Source organism: Pleurodeles waltl, chromosome 7 (assembly GCF_031143425.1).
Source record: "Pleurodeles waltl isolate 20211129_DDA chromosome 7, aPleWal1.hap1.20221129, whole genome shotgun sequence".
Taxonomy (NCBI): Eukaryota; Metazoa; Chordata; class Amphibia; order Caudata; family Salamandridae; genus Pleurodeles; species Pleurodeles waltl.
This window is the reverse complement of record NC_090446.1, coordinates 285,575,378-285,592,665: the sequence shown is the minus strand read 5'-3', so window position 1 is coordinate 285,592,665 and position 17,288 is coordinate 285,575,378. Positions and strand designations below refer to the sequence as shown.

At 42.4% G+C, this 17,288-nt stretch overlaps 1 protein-coding gene across 2 annotated transcripts in view; it reads left to right on the top strand.

Moving 5' to 3' along the window:
- The window catches only part of LOC138304020 (protein-glutamine gamma-glutamyltransferase E-like), a 100,914-nt gene that overhangs the window by 51,453 nt on the left and 32,173 nt on the right, over positions 1 to 17,288 (top strand). For both annotated transcript variants that reach the window (XM_069243670.1, XM_069243669.1), the window contains exons 6-8: positions 1,262 to 1,436; positions 10,492 to 10,624; positions 15,332 to 15,435. In XM_069243670.1, the coding sequence (XP_069099771.1) occupies positions 1,262 to 1,436; positions 10,492 to 10,624; positions 15,332 to 15,435 (412 nt within the window). The remainder of the gene's footprint in view (positions 1 to 1,261; positions 1,437 to 10,491; positions 10,625 to 15,331; positions 15,436 to 17,288) is intronic.

Sequence of the window (17,288 nt, the reverse complement as noted above, 5' to 3'; positions counted from 1 at the left end):
AGACTGTCCCCGCGCCGGAAAACGACGCCCGACTTCTCCGCGTGGAAAATAACGACGCAAGTCCGTGTGTGCTGAGGAGAAATCGACGCACACACCCTTTTTCCACGCACCTCTTCTCTTGTGGCCCTCTGAGGAGATTTTTCCACTCCCAACCAGGTACTTGTGCTTGAAAGAGACTTTGTTTATATTCTAAAGACTTAAGACACTTTATATCACTTTCCTGTGATATTTCTACAATTTTCCATTGCAACTTTATTCTTTTTGACCTACAATTATCCTGATAAATATTCTATATTTTTCTAAACACTGTGTGGTGTATTTTTGTGGTGCTATATGGTGGTATTGTATGATTTATTGCACAAATACTTTACACATTGCCTTCTAAGTTAAGCCTGACTGCTCGTGCCAAGCTACCAGAGGGTGGGCACAGGATAATCTTGGATTGTGTGTGACTTACCCTGACTAGAGTGAGGGCTTTTGCTTGGACAGGGGGTAACCTGACTGCCAACCAAAAACCCCATTTCTAACATGTGGTACTAGAGGTAAGTGATAAAAAGAAGCGTATGTTCTTTTTGTACCAGTTGTGACACTAACACAAAGGCCCAATTGTTTTCATGATAGAACTGGTGTTATAACAAGGCTTCACTGTATGTGCCACCAACTCCAATTTTACCATATACTGCTTCTGCGTGCAGCTGTGAATTATAATTACAGCTGCCTTAGCTTTACAAAGTATGAGAGACAGTGTCTTTGATGCTTAGACTGGCTCAGTTACCAGTTTGTCAGTCCCTTGGAACAGGTGCCTGGCCAGAGACAGGCATTCAGCTCAAACCAGGCTGGAGCCATGCTTGGCTAGAGCAATTTATCGTCAGTTGACTACCAGAATATTGAGTTTTTCACATCGACATACAAAGCTATTCACTTCAGAATATAGAATACCTCTATATTATCTAGGTAGGTGCATTTAGTTAAATATAGATTTACTATTTTTAAATCAACATACTTTAATGATAATTATATACATTCAAGATACTTAGATTTTGAGGTACTGCATAGTAAATCCATACTGAAGAACACATTAGTACTACGATAATATAGTGATTTTCAATACTCTGGAGTCAATATTTTGGTATATGTCTATTAATGAAGTTGATATTACAATGTACAACCCTTCATATGCTGGCCAACGTATTTTAAGGTATGTCAATGAAATGACACATGGTGCTCTTATCCGAAAAGCATGTTACCTCTTTCTTCACAGATCAACGTTAATGACCAGGACAATGGTGTACTGGTGGGAAGATGGAGCGGTAGCTATGCAGATGGGGTTGTGCCCACAAAGTGGAACTCCAGCACTCCCATCCTCCGCCAGTGGGCTGACTCTGGACCAGTCAAATACGCTCAATGCTGGGTCTTCGCCGGGGTGCTGTGCACAGGTAGATATTAAACAATAACTATGGAGCGGGGTATCATTCTAGGGGGTGTGAATTCAATGGACCAGACAATAACAAATGGGGAAAATATAGTACTGCAAAAAAAGTTAGTAAATGTTTGTGATGTTGCCTGGCTTGGGGAAGTACTAAGTAGGAAAGCACCAGATTGACCTCACAGAAGAAGACCTCCTTGGTTCATCCAGTTCCCAGAAGTTCCAAGAGTCAATGTAGTCACTGATTCTTTCTCTCCGGGGTCAGATAAAGGCCGTCTTTGATGCAATCAAATGGCCTAGATTGCACTTGTCAGCTTGTTAGTCCTCGATAGCACCTGGGCTGGTGATGAAGTTGTTAGATGAAACCAATAAACAGCCAAGATTCAGAGTAGTATTTCGATAGAACCCTAGTCACACATAAAAATTGTATTAAATGACTCACAGGAAAGTGTGTATATAGACAAGATAGTTGACTCATTCAGAAATAGAGATGAAGTTAATTTGTTGCTGCTCTGCGTGCTTAAAATATAAAATACGTTTTATCAGGTCTCTCCCCATTACATCGGCTGAAGGAGATGTTTTCTTAGACCGAGTAGTCCAGGGTGGAATATATACTACATGAATAGCCAGTGTAGAGCTTTGACTGGTCTAGATGCTTTGGCAGAGCTTCGCAGGTAGACAGATCTGCAGGAGCAGGTTTGTAAAAATTTCAGAGAGCCCTCAACAGTGATGGTTTACAAAAGCAATGGCAAATAAAAGAAGCAATGGCAAAGAAACACCAGACCTATTAAATTTGCTAATGCGTCATATTGATTTCTTTCTTATAAATGAAACTTTGCAAACATGGCAAAGTTTGTGAAGTTTCCAAAGCTTTGATTTTGCGGAGAATAATGTTTGCACCATTACTCATGCTTATCATGAATTCAACCACATGGTCTAAACGTGAAATGCTCAATTGCCAATTGTCAATGTATTAATTCAATCGCCCTAAATTATACTGAAAAAGGAAATCTATTCCTGATCCAAATGGCAGGCATAATATTACATTGTAGTGGATCCTGTTAGTTTAATTTGGAAGCAGGAGGTTAGTTTAGTCTTTTGACTCGGAGGCCTGTGACCCCGTCACCTAGTGATGTTTAACCTGCTTGGCTTGCTCTGTTTTATCGCATTTATTTGATTATTTCTTTTAAAAGGGCTGCTAGGTTTGTAGTTAGAGAAATGTTTTGATTTTGCGGTATCAATGCCACTCTGTGAAGGAGTCATAATCAAGCGATGTACGTAGGTAGGCACATCATGTCCCCTTCTCACTTATGGGTGGTAGGAACATAATATACACTTGTTGGGGATTGTTTACATAATTGCCACCATAAATATGCCTCCTTATCTATTGTTTTGGAACCTACATGTGTCAGAAGTCCTGCATGGTTTGTATAAATACACCTCACACAGACAAGGTTGTCAGAGGGATTCCTACCAGATGCCATTGACGCTATCTATGCTACACATCGTGTTGATGCAGACCCAGGCTTCATGTCCCCTCGAAGTCTGATGTATAGACCTCATTCCAAGGTAACGAGGGTTGGGAGTACATTTCATGGACATCGTAATGGCAGATTAGGTTTACCACACTCAGCTCTCATTAGGTCAGAGATTTGGTTCTCCATTCTTGGGGTTTTACATTTCGTGCTTATTGTACGATGGGGGGGTCTTTGTAATCACGACTCTCATCTTCACATTTCTGCTTATTTTATTAGTAATTTTACGGCAGATTGCAGTCTTTTTAATAAGCCCATTGAAAAGTTTCCTGAATCTCCTTTATTGCCTGTGTGTGACCAAGACGTATTACTAACATGAGAAAAAGGGTAATCTCTGTTCCATCACAACTCCCCTATGGTGTTGCTTTCTAGATTCCATGCATAAAGGGTGCCAGAAATCACCTTTTACTGTTTGGGTATTTGGTGAGGTACTGTTTGTGAGATGGGTGGGTTGGGCTGACAGCTGCAACTTGTTGTAGGAGTGACTTAGTCGCCTACAAACAAAAGTGCTGTCATCCCTAAACCAGCAGTCTCGCCTAGGAGAGGAATTAAATTAGGACAACGATGTGAGTAACTTTGACCTTGTACCAGGATCCTGTGCTTCTGGGCAAGGTTACACTAGGGTTAGATCACCTACTTGTTTACAGGCATATTTTATGAAGTTCAAATGTGAAAATAGTATAAGAAATAATGCAATTTGCGCATCTAAATGGATTTATGTGCACAGACAACTTTGTGAGTTTGGCCTGTTATTTCTGGAAGTGAAAATGCTATAGATATGCAAACCAACAGCAGAATACATACTTTCACCACGTAGTGTATATTTTGATTAGAGCAGCATTAGTATAATTAAATGTTTTGAAAGTTGATAACTGATATGTCTAGAATTTTAATCATCCAGAGTAAATCACATAGTTTTCTGTGTGCCTTCTTCCCAACAAATTGAAGCACTAATTAGTAGCTCTTAAAGGATATTATTAATTTACTCCAAAGCAGAAGATGGTCGAATAGGGAGCAATTTTCACTAATCTGGACTTTAACTTTTCAAGTCGAAGTGCCATGACAAACTGCACAAATTGTTGTCATAAATGTATCATCTCTATGATCTATTCAGTAAATATAGAATGCTATTTTAGTTCATAGAACATATTGTTCTTGAAAAATCATAGATTTCTCGTTGCTGAAAAGAAAGAAGATACATGTTATTGTACTGTAATACACGTGACAGTTCCACATCAGTTTTCAAATCCTATCTGCTTGCATGCTGTATTTTGATGTGTTTATTTCACCTGCCCCTTGCTTGTGTGATACCTACCTGGAACTTTTTTGCATGAGTATCTGCTGGAACATCATTGATTATGCAGAGGCTTTAATTATTTTTCAATTGGTGCTTGTTGGAGATGGTCTATCTGTAGGGTCACCCCCCAAACCTTTTGCCTTCCTCCTCTACTTTTTCTGACCTCATTTTTTGTTGGCTTTAGGACTCTGTGCACTTTACCACTGATAACCAGTGCTAAAGTGCATGTGCTGTCTCCATTAAACATGGTAACATTGGTTCATTCCCAATTGGCATATTTGATTTACTTGTAAGCCCCTAATAAAGTTCACTTCATGTGCCCAGGGCCTGTAAATTAAATGCTACTAGTGGGCCTGCAGCAATGATTGCACCACCCACATAAGTAGCCCCTTAACCATGTCTCAGGCCTGCCATTACAAGGTATGTGTGTGCTTTTTCACTGCCACATTGACTTGGTATTTGAAAGTAGCTGCCAAGCCTTAAACTTCCCTTTTGCTACATATAAGTCACCCCTAAGGTAGGTCCTGGGTAACCCGTAGTGCAGGGTATTATGTAGGTAAAAGACAGGACATATACAGGTGTGTTTTATATGTCCTGGTAGTGGAAAACTCCTAAATTCGTTTTCCAATACTGTGAGGCCTGCACCTTTCATAGGCTAGCATTAGGTCTGCCCTCACATACTGTTTGAGTGGTAGACTCTGATCAGAAAGGGGTAAACGGTCATGTTTAGTATGGCCAGAATGGTAATTGAACATCGTACTTATTGGTGAGGTTGGATATCATATTACTATTTTGGAAATGCCACTTTTAGAAAGTGAGCATTTCTCTGAACTCAAATCCACCTGTGCCTTACAGCCTGTCTCCAATCAATGTCTGGGCTAGGCTGGTTGACAGCTTCCTCCTGCATTTCACCCAGACAACCACAATAACAGGATTCTCAGTTACAACTGCACTCATCTGCATACTGAATGGGTCTTCCTGGGCTGGAAGGGTGGAGGGGCCTGATACTTATAGTCTGAAGGATAGTGGCCTGCCCTCACACAATGGACTGCCAAACCCCCTACTGTCATCCTGGCAGACAGACCTGTACTGAAAGGGGACCTTATGCACTTCAAAATCACTCTTTGAAGTCTCCCTCACTTCAAAGGCATTTTGGGTATATAAACTGGGTACCTGACCCCACCAAAGCAGACACTTCTGGACCTGAACCTACAACCTGTCAAGAGGAACTGCCTGACTGCAAAAAGGACTCACCTGGACTGACAAGCTGTAAAGTACTGCTGCCTTGGTGTTGCCCTGCTGCCTTGCTGGCCTCTTACTTTGCTGGGACGTGTTCTCCCAGGGCTTGTATTGAGCTTGCCTCCTGTATTCTGAAGTCTGAGGACCAAAAAGGCTTCATCTCTTCAAGAAAATTCCTTGTGCGCTGAAAATCAATGCACAGCCTGCCGGAAACGACGCAGAGCCTGCCCTATGACAAGAAAATCGCTGCACAGCCGAACCGGAATGACGGAGCCCAACTTCCCGAGTGAAGATCAACACAGTGCCTGCGTTGCAACTAGAAATTCGATGCATAGCCCTACTGGACCAATGCATAGCCGAGCCAGAATGACACAGCCCAATTTCCTGAGTGAAGAATCGACTCAGCGCCTGCTGTGTGACAGAAAATTTAACGCATTGCCTACCAGATGGACACAATGCCTGCAACGTTCTCCTGCACGCCCAGGATTTCCACGCATCGTCTCTGGCATCAAAAGATCCCCGCATCACAGTGAGAAACCAAGACTGCATGCCGACGCTAAGCCCCTTGCAGTGTGAAAAGAAACAACGCCTCATCTGTGCGCATCGGAACGTCTGACGTACACGTTATTTTTCCACACATCTCCTACTCTGTGGTCTCCGTGTGTGATCATTTTGACGCAAATCAAGTACTTTGTGCAAAAAAGAGACAACTTGTTGATTTTTAAGTTTTAAGACTCTTTTTAATCTTTCAAAAGTGATATTTCAACTTGTGCTTAATGAATGTTTATAATTTTGCCCTTAATGTAAATAGATAAACATCATATTTGTTTAAACCTGAGTGGTGTATTTTTGTGGTGGTTTCACTGTGTTGTTGCATAATTTATTGCACGAATACTTTACACATTGCCTTCTAAGTTAAGCATGAATACTCAGTTCCAAGCTACCAGAGAGTGGGCACAGGATAATTTGGATTGTGTGTAACTTACCCTGACTAGGATTGTGGTCACTATTTGGACAAGGCCCCATTTCTAACAGTACTGAATGTGTTATTGCATTTTACATCCAAGCAGCTGATAACGCGTCCCAACCTTGATAATTTAACTTACAAACGGACTCGTTTAAGCCCAATGAATCTTTTGACGTTTGGGGACTTCCCAGAACAAGATATTCATTTAGCATTGCAATCAATAGGTCAATAACCTCATCAATATTCATAAGAACTACTCAATCGAGCAGCTAATCAATAACATTTAATAAGAATCAAACATACCATGACCTTTCAGCCATGAATAATCACACAAATCTAGTAAGAGTTTGGATATTTATCCCCTATTAATTACACTCTAATAGCATATTTTTTAGTCTCAATATCAATAAGCACATCAAAACAATTACAATATGGCAACTTGAGTAAGACTTTATCAGAGCATAGATCATGAACATTAGCACAAAGCACAACATTAGCATGAATCAACTTTAGCAGAGTGTCATTAACACGTTATTCAACAAAGCAAGGATTCAGTCACTTGTCTATTTGCATCTGATTGTAGTGAACTCCTTAACTAACCTCGAATTAGCATCAGCATGTTGGGCTTCGTGCAAAACAATTTAGCAACATGAATTTAGAAAACATCTAACTATGGCCTCTATCAAAAGAGCAGTTGGTACCTAGAAAGAAAGGGCAAACAGACAATTACAATATGTCATCATATAGTTACCCCTCCAAATGGGTCAGCATACAGTGTCAGTCTTCGTCCTCAGGACACCAGTCGATTCGCCATCAGCCAGAATAGAACAGCCAAGTCTCAGCAGGGCATAGCAAGAAGGAACTCTTCCCTCATAAGGAGGAGAAGAAGGTGAGGATGTTTTAAGGTATAAGACAGTTAAAGACAAAGGGGGTCATTCTGACTCCCGCCGGCCGCGGTAACCGCAGGGCCGGCGGGAGCCGCCAGAATACTGCTGTGCGGTCAGAAGACCGCCGCGGTTATTCTGAGTTTCCCGCTGGGCGGGCGGGCGACCGCCAGAAGGCCGCCCGCCCGCCCAGCGGGAAACCCCCTTCCACGAGGATGCCGGCTCCGAATGCAGTTGCACCCTTCGCGATTTTCAGTGTCTGCATGGCAGACACTGAAAATCTTGGTGGGGCCCTGTTACGGGGGCCCCTGCAGTGCCCATGCCATTGGCATGGGCACTGCAGGGGCCCCCAGGGGCCCCACGACACCCCTTACCGCCATCCTGTTCCCGGCGGCCAAAACCGCCAGGAACAGGATGGCGGTAAGGGGGTCGGAATCCCCATGGCGGCGCAGCTTGCTGCGCCGCCGTGGAGGATTCCCCAGGGCAGCGGGAAACCGGCGGTACACCGCCGGTTTCCCGTTTCTGACCGCGGCTGTACCGCCGCGGTCAGAATGCCCAGGGATGCACCGCCAGCCTGTTGGCGGAGCATCCGCGGTCCCCGGCCCTGGCGGATTTTACCGCCAGGGTCGGAATGACCCCCAAAGTCTCTCAGAATAGCTAAGAGTGGCAGGGTAAAGGCGGAAAGCTAGGTAATGGCTAAGAATGGCTGATTTCTTCTTGTGTCATGCCGTTATATCAAAGTTGTCGAACAAGTCTCTAATTTCCCATTGGGCAATATTTGGTGCACCGTTATCTCTGTCCAATAATCCATCACACACCTTACTAGAATTTTCACCTAAAGACAGTTCTCATGCAGCTTATTGGCTCCTGTGATTGACGTCTTCATCGCGTAGAATGTCAGGTAAGAAAAGTTACACTTATCGCTCCAATCAGTACCTCCATTGTCTTCCCCTAGTCCAGGCGACCTTGCACCTGTCGCGAATTACACTGTTGCATTTGGCAGGAATGTCTCCTTGAGCAAGTCGGGTCCCATGAGAAAGAATTTACTACAGCTACTCACATATCTCTAGCTTCTGGAAAAGTACAGCTTTGTGTCCTTCGGGAAAAGCGGCACATTGCACGTTAGAAAAACACAGTTAATATGAGACCAGGCATCTAGGCCCAGACCCTTGCTAACTAAGGCCTAGTGATTATTTTAGCAAAAACCTTAATACATAACTCTTAATGCTAATATAAAGTCACACATTAATACATTGTTAACTCATTATTAGTCAGATCCATTAATCATCGTATACATTGGTGGCCACTCCCCGTGGGCACATATCAAACGCGTGCATTAGTACTATTTTAAAACATTTTCTATGCGGCTTCATTATACATTATTTGTAATACTGATTATGAAAGTTACACTCCAACACAGTTACCACAGGCATGGAACGTGTCTTTGCAACATTTGAGATATATTGCATAACCTATGCACTAGGGTAAAACAAACAGAGCAGACCCACTTTTGACACTTTTGGAATAATAAAGAGAGGTAATAGTACCAGCTTCAGAGCAATCTTGTGCCCCAATGGTAAAATGAACAAACTGATCTTACACTAGTTATGCTGTATTAATACCTCATAATTGGCAAACAAGCATGTTTTTATGTTTATAAAGCTGTATACGTTTGTTGAAAGATCTGTCAGTTCCATTTTTATAACACAAGTAGCAACCATATTGCAAACTGAGTTTATTGGGCTTTTCTTTATTTTAAATATTAATTTGTTTTTCATCTTTGTTTTGTTAGACCAAAATTAGTTCACACATGATACTTGTTAGAAATGTCTTGACAGTGTTGCTGTCTACATACTTATTGAATTTAAAATATGTAAATACTCCAATCACAGGGACCGCCCCACTCTATTCCATGTGTGGTGTATCATTCCACTTTCTATGATGTGTCTGCATTGCAGTCCACAACGGACTATTTTACAACTAAAAAGTACACTGAACCATCACACATGAAGGGGGTCATTACGACCTCGGCGGTCTTCACAGAAGACCGCTGAGGCCGCGGGAGACAGAATACCGCCATTGCTGGCGGTATTGCTGCCTCCCTATTATGACATTTCCGCTGGGCCAGCGGACAGTAACAGTGTTACTGTCCGCTGGCCCAGCGGAAATGCCACATCAACATTGCTGCCGGCTCGTAATAGAGCCGGCTGCAATGCTGATGTGCAGAGGGTGCAGTAGCACCCGTCGCGCATTTCACTGCCCGAAATTCGGGCAGTGAAATGCGCAACGGGGCTATGCCTGGGGGCCCCTGCAGTGCCCATGCCAAGTGCATGGGCAGTGCAGGGGCCCCCAGTGGCACCCCAAGTCCCCTTACTGCCAGCCTTTCCATGGCGGTGTTTACTGCCACAGACAGGCTGGCGGTCGGGGACTCATAATCCCCAGGGCAGCGGTGCTTGCACCGCTGCCCTGGGGATTATGACCGCCAGGCGGAAACCTGGCGGTTAAGTGAAGGGGCCGGCGGTATGGCCGTGGCTTTTGCGCCACGGTCATAATAGCTGGCGGGACACCGCCAGCCTGTTGCCGGTGTTCCCACCACCTTACCGCCGGCCGCCAGGGTCGTAATGACCCCCTAAATTCCTTATCTCTTTGAAGGACTTTATGCTTAAACCAATTATTTGCCTTTGTTGTTCGAAACTGCAGGATTTTCTTGAATGGATTAGTCAGGACTCAAAATGAAAGTCGATCCTATTGGCTTTGCCAATGCTTCTGCTGACTATGTCATGATTAAACAATCAATTTCGTTGTTTTTTGCCCGGATGCACACATCTTTCAGTAGTAATTTGTTTGCTCCCTTCATTATAGCACAAGTAGAAAAATTGTGTGAAATTGATTTTCCGTATTTTGCACAACTGAAATGTTTTTCTGACGCGATTGCTGAGAGCCTTAAACACACCATCTATGGATGTGCGGGTATATAAAGGATGATACTCAGCGGGGATATCAAGAGGGACATTTCAAAAGTGTCTGGTAGAAAATGTTAAGTGGAAGTAGAAAATCAAAAGTGAATGTTTCATTGGTGATTACTGTTGTATTTTAATGGGGCTTTGTTCAATAACTCACCCAATATTGCTTTTTGTGCCAAGTTCTCAGGTGTTTGGGAATTCCCAGCCGTGTTATCACAAACTTCCAGTCTGCCCACGATACCAATGAAAACCTGTTAGTCGAGGAAATATACAATGAAAGTGGCCAACCTATTGACTCTCCCGACAGCGTATGGTAAGTATGACTACCTTTGCCTTTGCATGTGTTTAAGCAGATGAATGGGAAAAGGTTTAGGAAGACTCTTTGCATTCCTAAAAAAAATAAAAAATACAAAACTCATTTAGCGTCCACTAGAAACCACAGAGTATGTGAGAGCATACATTGAGCTGAACGAATGAATAGTCCTCTTTCAATGCATGCGGCTGCCAATGGAGGTGTCAGCAGCGTAAAAAGTGATTGGCTCTTAATGATCTAAGGGATGAACAAACTATGTTTAGGAGAATGCAAAATAATGTGCTAAGTCCAAAGTGTAACTAACAATATGTAAGATTGATCTGGTGCTCATCTGATGCACCAGTGATATATTTCATTCATTCACGAAAGAAGCCATTCATTATAGACTATAACCACAATTCTTTTTACCCAGTCTTGCACCTCTCTCAGACACCAACAATAGGCATTTTAGAGTGTTTCTTTGTTTAATAATGTCTGATTATGTTTTAAGAGATATAGGGGGTCATTCTAACCCTGGCGGTCCAAGACCGCCAGGGCTAAAATAACGGGGGCACCGCCAACAGGCTGGCGGTGCCCCGCTGGGCATTCTGACCGCGGCGGTTCGGCCGCGGTCAGAAGTGGAAAACCGGCGGTCTCCCGCCGGTTTTCCGCTGCCCAAATGAATCCTCCATGGCGGCGCAGCAAGCTGCGCCGCCATGGAGGATTCTGACACCCCATACCGCCATCCTGTTCCTGGCGGTTCTCCCGCCAGGAACAGGATGGCCGTATGGGGTGTCGCGGGGCCCCTGGGGGCCCCTGCAGTGCCCATGCCAATGGCATGGGCACTGCAGGGGCCCCCGTAAGAGGGCCCCAAAAAGAATTTCAGTGTCTGCTTTGCAGACACTGAAATTCGCGACGGGTGCAACTGCATCCGTCGCACCTTCCCACTCCGCCGGCTCAATTCTGAGCCGGCGTCCTCGTGGGAAGGTAGTTTTACACTGGGCTGGCGGGCGGCCTTTTGGCGGTCGCCCGCCAGCCCAGTGTAAAACACAGAATAGCCGCAGCGGTCTTCCGACCGCGGTGCGGTATTCTGGAGGGGGGAAGTCTGGCGGGCGGCCTCCGCCGCCCGCCAGATTAGAATCACCCCCATAGTGACATCATTTGGCAGATGGACCCCTTAAAACTCCCAAGACAATTTATAAGAATCTTTCAAAAAGAAGAAGTGTTGATATTTAAAGAGAATTGAAGTAGAGGTGGAACAATACTCGTGTGTAGGCTTGCCTCTTTCAGGACACATTCTAACTGTTTTTACCACTAAAGTGTAAAGGATCTCTTTTTGTGCTAGCTACTATTGCTTACCCTAGAGAACGTACAGGTGGAGGCACAAAAGAATAATTAGATAAGTGGTTTAGCACTGGCCATCTCCTTCCCACTTATATGGGATAGACCGGATGTACATTGCTCTGGTAATTTTACCCTAGATATATTTATATTACAATTTTAATTTACGAGTTAAACTTCTAGTTAAAATGCAATTCTGCTTTGCTACCAAGTCTATTGTACTAACGTGATTTTGCCACTCCAAATGTTCAAAAAATGGATTTGGCTTGTTTCCTTTGTTCAAGGAAAATTATAACTGTGGGTAGGTTTGCTTAGAAAAATTGTGAGATTTTGAGGCTTGATTATAGTTTCCTATGACTGGGGCAGTACACAGAGGATATCTACAGCATCCGGTAAATACCAGCACACCGGTTTGGGTTAGATACCGGATGCTGAAAATGCTTTCCATTATGTGATTTGCCCTATGAAAAACTCATAATATACGGAATCAATATTTATAGCGCTGCAGACTTTGGAACTGGGGAACCAGGTTCAAATCTCAGCATCATGTGATTCTAGAAAAATCAATTAATCTTCCTGTGCTTAAAAAATGAAGGTGACCTTGTGCAATGTAACTGGTGCTCATGTGAACACTCCATTAACTTTGGTGGAGCTTGTGATATAAAACTGCTATAATAATAAAAAATATGAATAGGTTCTTTAAAGGAAGATGAGCCACATAGTTTAAAACTAGGAGTTATTACTTGATGGGTGCTAGGTATTGACACAGTCTTTATAGAAGGTTACTCTTATAGGTTGCCTCCAGGGGTTTCTGGGGGCTTTTTAACTTAATCTGCATCAAAAAGGGGATCTCTTCACAGCTTTCTTAAGTTATCAGAACATCCAAGGACTGAAGTAAGGGTTCAGCTGGAAATTTCTACTTTTCAGACGGTGCATTCCCCTCCTCAAACAGGCTCTTATCTCTGGTATAACTTGTCCTTCTAAAATTGTTGTTTCATGTCAGTTTCATGTTAACTATTGAGTTGTGCATGTGACACTATATTGCATCAAGCTTATGGTTTCACCATTTTCTAACAGCACTGGCGGATATTTCCTATATAACTATCTGCCAACTAATCCTTAAAAGTCTCAGACCTTGCTCTTTGGCCAGCGGGGCAACCAGGCTTCACAGACTGCTGACTTTAAATTAGAAATGATTATGATAAATGTTTATATGGGTGATCTGCTCATTTACACGTTAGTTGAATTTGTTTTGAAAGAAGCATTGGCAAAGCCAATGTACATCACTTCTCACTCTTGGTTTGGTACACTAATAAAGCTGTGCAGCCAGTGTGAACTCGCAATTTGGTAATAATAAATCAGATAAAGTAGACCAGTATGTCTAGACATCCCAGAAAGCCCCACACCACAAAAATGTCTAGTCCACTGTCATATTGAGATATTGATTGGCAATCGTGCCCCTTCTCAAATATCACATTATGAATTTATGTTGACATGCATTTGGTTTAGTCTAAGAATTTATATTTGAAAGACCATTCACTAAGCCTTTTTAAAGACATTTGTTGCAGCCTTTGTAGTTCATTATTAGGTTTTTGATGTGTCGAAAGGTCTGACTGAAAGTTTGGCGATGGCCAGGTTACACTGTCATAGATGTGAGGGATACCCGTTGCGCCATTTTAAAATCACCGTAGGCTATAATGGGATTGTAGTACAGCGGACATCTGTCATGTTTGTGATGGAGTAACCCCTTCCCCAAACTCTAAATCATGCCTTAAGTCTTCCTAATGGTATAACCATAGCATAGCACATTTAACCAGTTGTTTAAGAAGGTTAACATCTTCTTTTCAAAGTTCCTTTCAACCAAACTAAAGGAACTCTCTGTGATATAAAGTGATTCTTTCCCAGAATTCATTTTTCTAAGTTTATTAATTAAATGAGACTACAGTCAACTCAAACCAATCCTATTCTTTGTCATTAATGACACTGAGTTTTACAGGGATTACACAGTTTATACACACCCATTGAGTGCTACATGCTTGAGCTTCATCAGCACAAGGACGAGTGTGGCTTCTATTCATGCTGCTTTATTTGGGATTCTGGGTGTTCACCTATGATCCTGCGATCATTGTGTCCATCAGTCACCTTATCGGCATAGTACCCCATTTATGTAAGAGTTTGACTCTATTAAATTGAGGTCAAAATTTGGGGATGTGGGAGCTGGTTTATAATCTAAAATGAGACCGGTTCAGAGTTGGTTTCAGAGTGGGATTTAGTATAAATTTGTTTTTTTTGTGTGTGGGTTGTCTGACATTTCACCTTTATGATACTGTGCACTGGGAAATCGCCTTTCAGTGGCAGAGAGTGTGTTCCCCATAAACATCCACTTTCAAATTGGTTACATCCGACTGTATTATCTAGTTTCCAATAAGACAATGGTACGTTGGAAGGGAAAATACACCAGTGGTATGGGAGCTAAAGGTTCTGTGTAGTATGCAATGCAAATTCACCCCCATTCACACATATGAAACAAGTGTATGGCTACAGAGAGAACCATTATGCACTAGTTAGCTGGTGTAAAAAAACACTGAAGTGTCACCTGACAAGGACAAGTGCTGCCACTGTAGGTTACTTACATTGTCTATTGCTAACATGGCATTCATAATTCCTAATTCAATGGGGATATTAGACTTTTTATAAGGGTAGTGGAAAAATAACTTTTAAAAAGTGTACTCTGCATTATCTCAGAGAAAAATTAATAAAAATCAGTTTGTCTGTTAGCCCAACCTGAGGGACTACAATAGACATTCCTTAATATGTGTTAGTTACAAGACCCCTGGAGGACAATGGAGAGCAGGCAGGCTAAAGTGGTGTCAACAGTCACCACTTAGCAGGTATGAGTTAAGTGGTGAGGGACAGGAACAAACAGCAACACAAAGGACTACCAGAACAGTACTCCCTTTGAAGTAGGGATCACAAATGGGGGTCTCAGTAACTGAACTCTCTAATTTGAAAGCCATGTCAGACCTTCATCTGCACACCCAACAGGGGAAAAAGGCCAGGGCCATCTTGGATGAAGGGCTCTCGGAATGTTTGCAATGTTTTCCTAAAGGATGTACTACAAATAGAGTTGGGGAAGTTCCCAGGTTTCATTGTAGAGACTTCTCCTAACACTGGCAAGTTCGTAGGGTAAGACCAGCACCTCAGAATCACCTTTCAGAGGACTTTTGTGTTCTTAGTGTATTTTGCTGTAAATCTTTAAAAGTACATATTTCCGGTTTGACTGGAGGTTCAATAGCTTTATCATTTCTTTGCCTATGAATTTACAGTCATTGTCTTCCGTGCAACCAACCACACATAACGTATTTCTTTGCTTCATTTTCTTTGTAGGAATTTTCATGTATGGAATGAAGGTTGGCTCGTCCGAGATGACCTGGGGTCATCATACAATGGATGGCAGATATTCGATGCAACTCCACAAGAGAAAAGTGAAGGTACTAACAGATTAAGTGCTGACCTTGATGTGCAGGGTTAAGTATCTGCCTTGCTCAAATTAGAACCTGTGGTGTATTCATGACACCACGGTCAGCTACTTAAGTGATGCTGGATGGATGAATGCCCAAATATTACCCAATGTCCTCATAATTTAAATCCTCGGAGCGATGTAAGGCCTGCTATAGGTACAAAACAGTATATCTCAGTTATAATATATGGCATTAAATAACAATGACTGCCATCAATGTAAAGGCATAAACTTCCAGAAAATGTTACCTTTTTTAACAGACATTGATTATATCAGTGATGCCATGAGTAATGCTTTTCCTCTCCTTCAGCCCTCTTTGCCATGCTTAATTTTAAATGTTAGGAATTTAACTTGTACCAGAGATATCAGACTCTACTCCCTCGAGTATAGGTTGCTGTGAAGATGGTCATTAATAAAAACTAAAACCAGTGGTGTAATGAAACTTGAGGGGGGGCTCTCTGCAGAGTACACTGAGGGGGCCCCCTTTTTCCCCAAACGCAGCCAGGAGCCTGCCACTCTTGAAAAGTGTACTGAGCAGAGGGGGCCCCCTGGACCTCGAGGTCCCTCACACTGCAGGGGCTGTGGGGGTAAATGTTACACACTACAACAAGTGGATCATAAACATTTCTTTCACATCAGAAGTATGCATTTCAACTTCCAACCAAGAGTACATTGTATATCATTAAAAGGCCCATGTTATACTACAATGTTCCTAATATAACATTTTAAACAATTTGCTTTCCAGCTGCTATGAATGATCCTGACCCCAACCTCAGAAAGAGCAACTAATTCTGGAAAAAATAGTCCCTATGCAGCAGTGGGTCAAGCTGCCTACTTGTAAATGTATTTAGCAGGTTTTAGCTAAGGGTAGGCATAACTCACAAAGTATCTCTCAGCGGAATTACTTACATTTACATAAAACTTCTGCGACATTCTGCAGAGTTCTACAAGTGATCAGTACGCTGCCTGCACTGATTTTTACTGCTGGGAGCTTGTTCTGTGCTGAGAAATCACAAATGGCAAGAAGCGGTCCACCAGAGGGTGTTGCTGCTTGAGTCAGTTTGGTTCTCCTCAAGTACATTTTCTAGTCAAGCAGCAGCTTTACCAACGCAGTCGTGTTAGCACATCAGACCTTAATAAGTGAACTTACAAGGGGACGCAAATAGGTTGATGAACCTTTTGACTCGCAATTAAGATGTTCCTACCATAACACCAGTACAAGCAGATCAATAATCAATAACCAATGCACAATTTAAACAATCAACAGTAATCAAAAACATTAACAGTCAATAGAGTCAATAACTGTCACACACCATGACCTTTCAGTCATGAATAACCACACCTTTTAGTAAAAGTTAGAATATATATTTCCCTATAGTAACAATGCTAAAGTCATATAGATTAATCTCAAAATCAAATGGAGCACATACAAAAACAATACTGGCTGTCCAAAGTGGCGGAAGAAACATAGGGGGTTATTCTAACTTTGGAGGAGGTGTTAATCCGTCCCAAAAGTGACGGAAAAGTGACGGATTTACCACCAGCCGTATTACGAGTCCATTATATCCTATGGAACTCGTAATACGGCTGGTGGTATATCCGTCACTTTACCGTCACTTTTGGGACGGATTAACACTCCTCCAAAGTTAGAATAACCCCCATAATCTAATCAAGGCTTGAACTATAACACATTCAAAGGTTATGGTGCAAATTAATATCAAAGTCAACTGTGTCAAAACGATGACATACATTTGACTTCTGCAGAGAAATTCATGAAACATTATTCCCTATTGGCAAAATGTCATTAGTGAGGATCCTTAACTA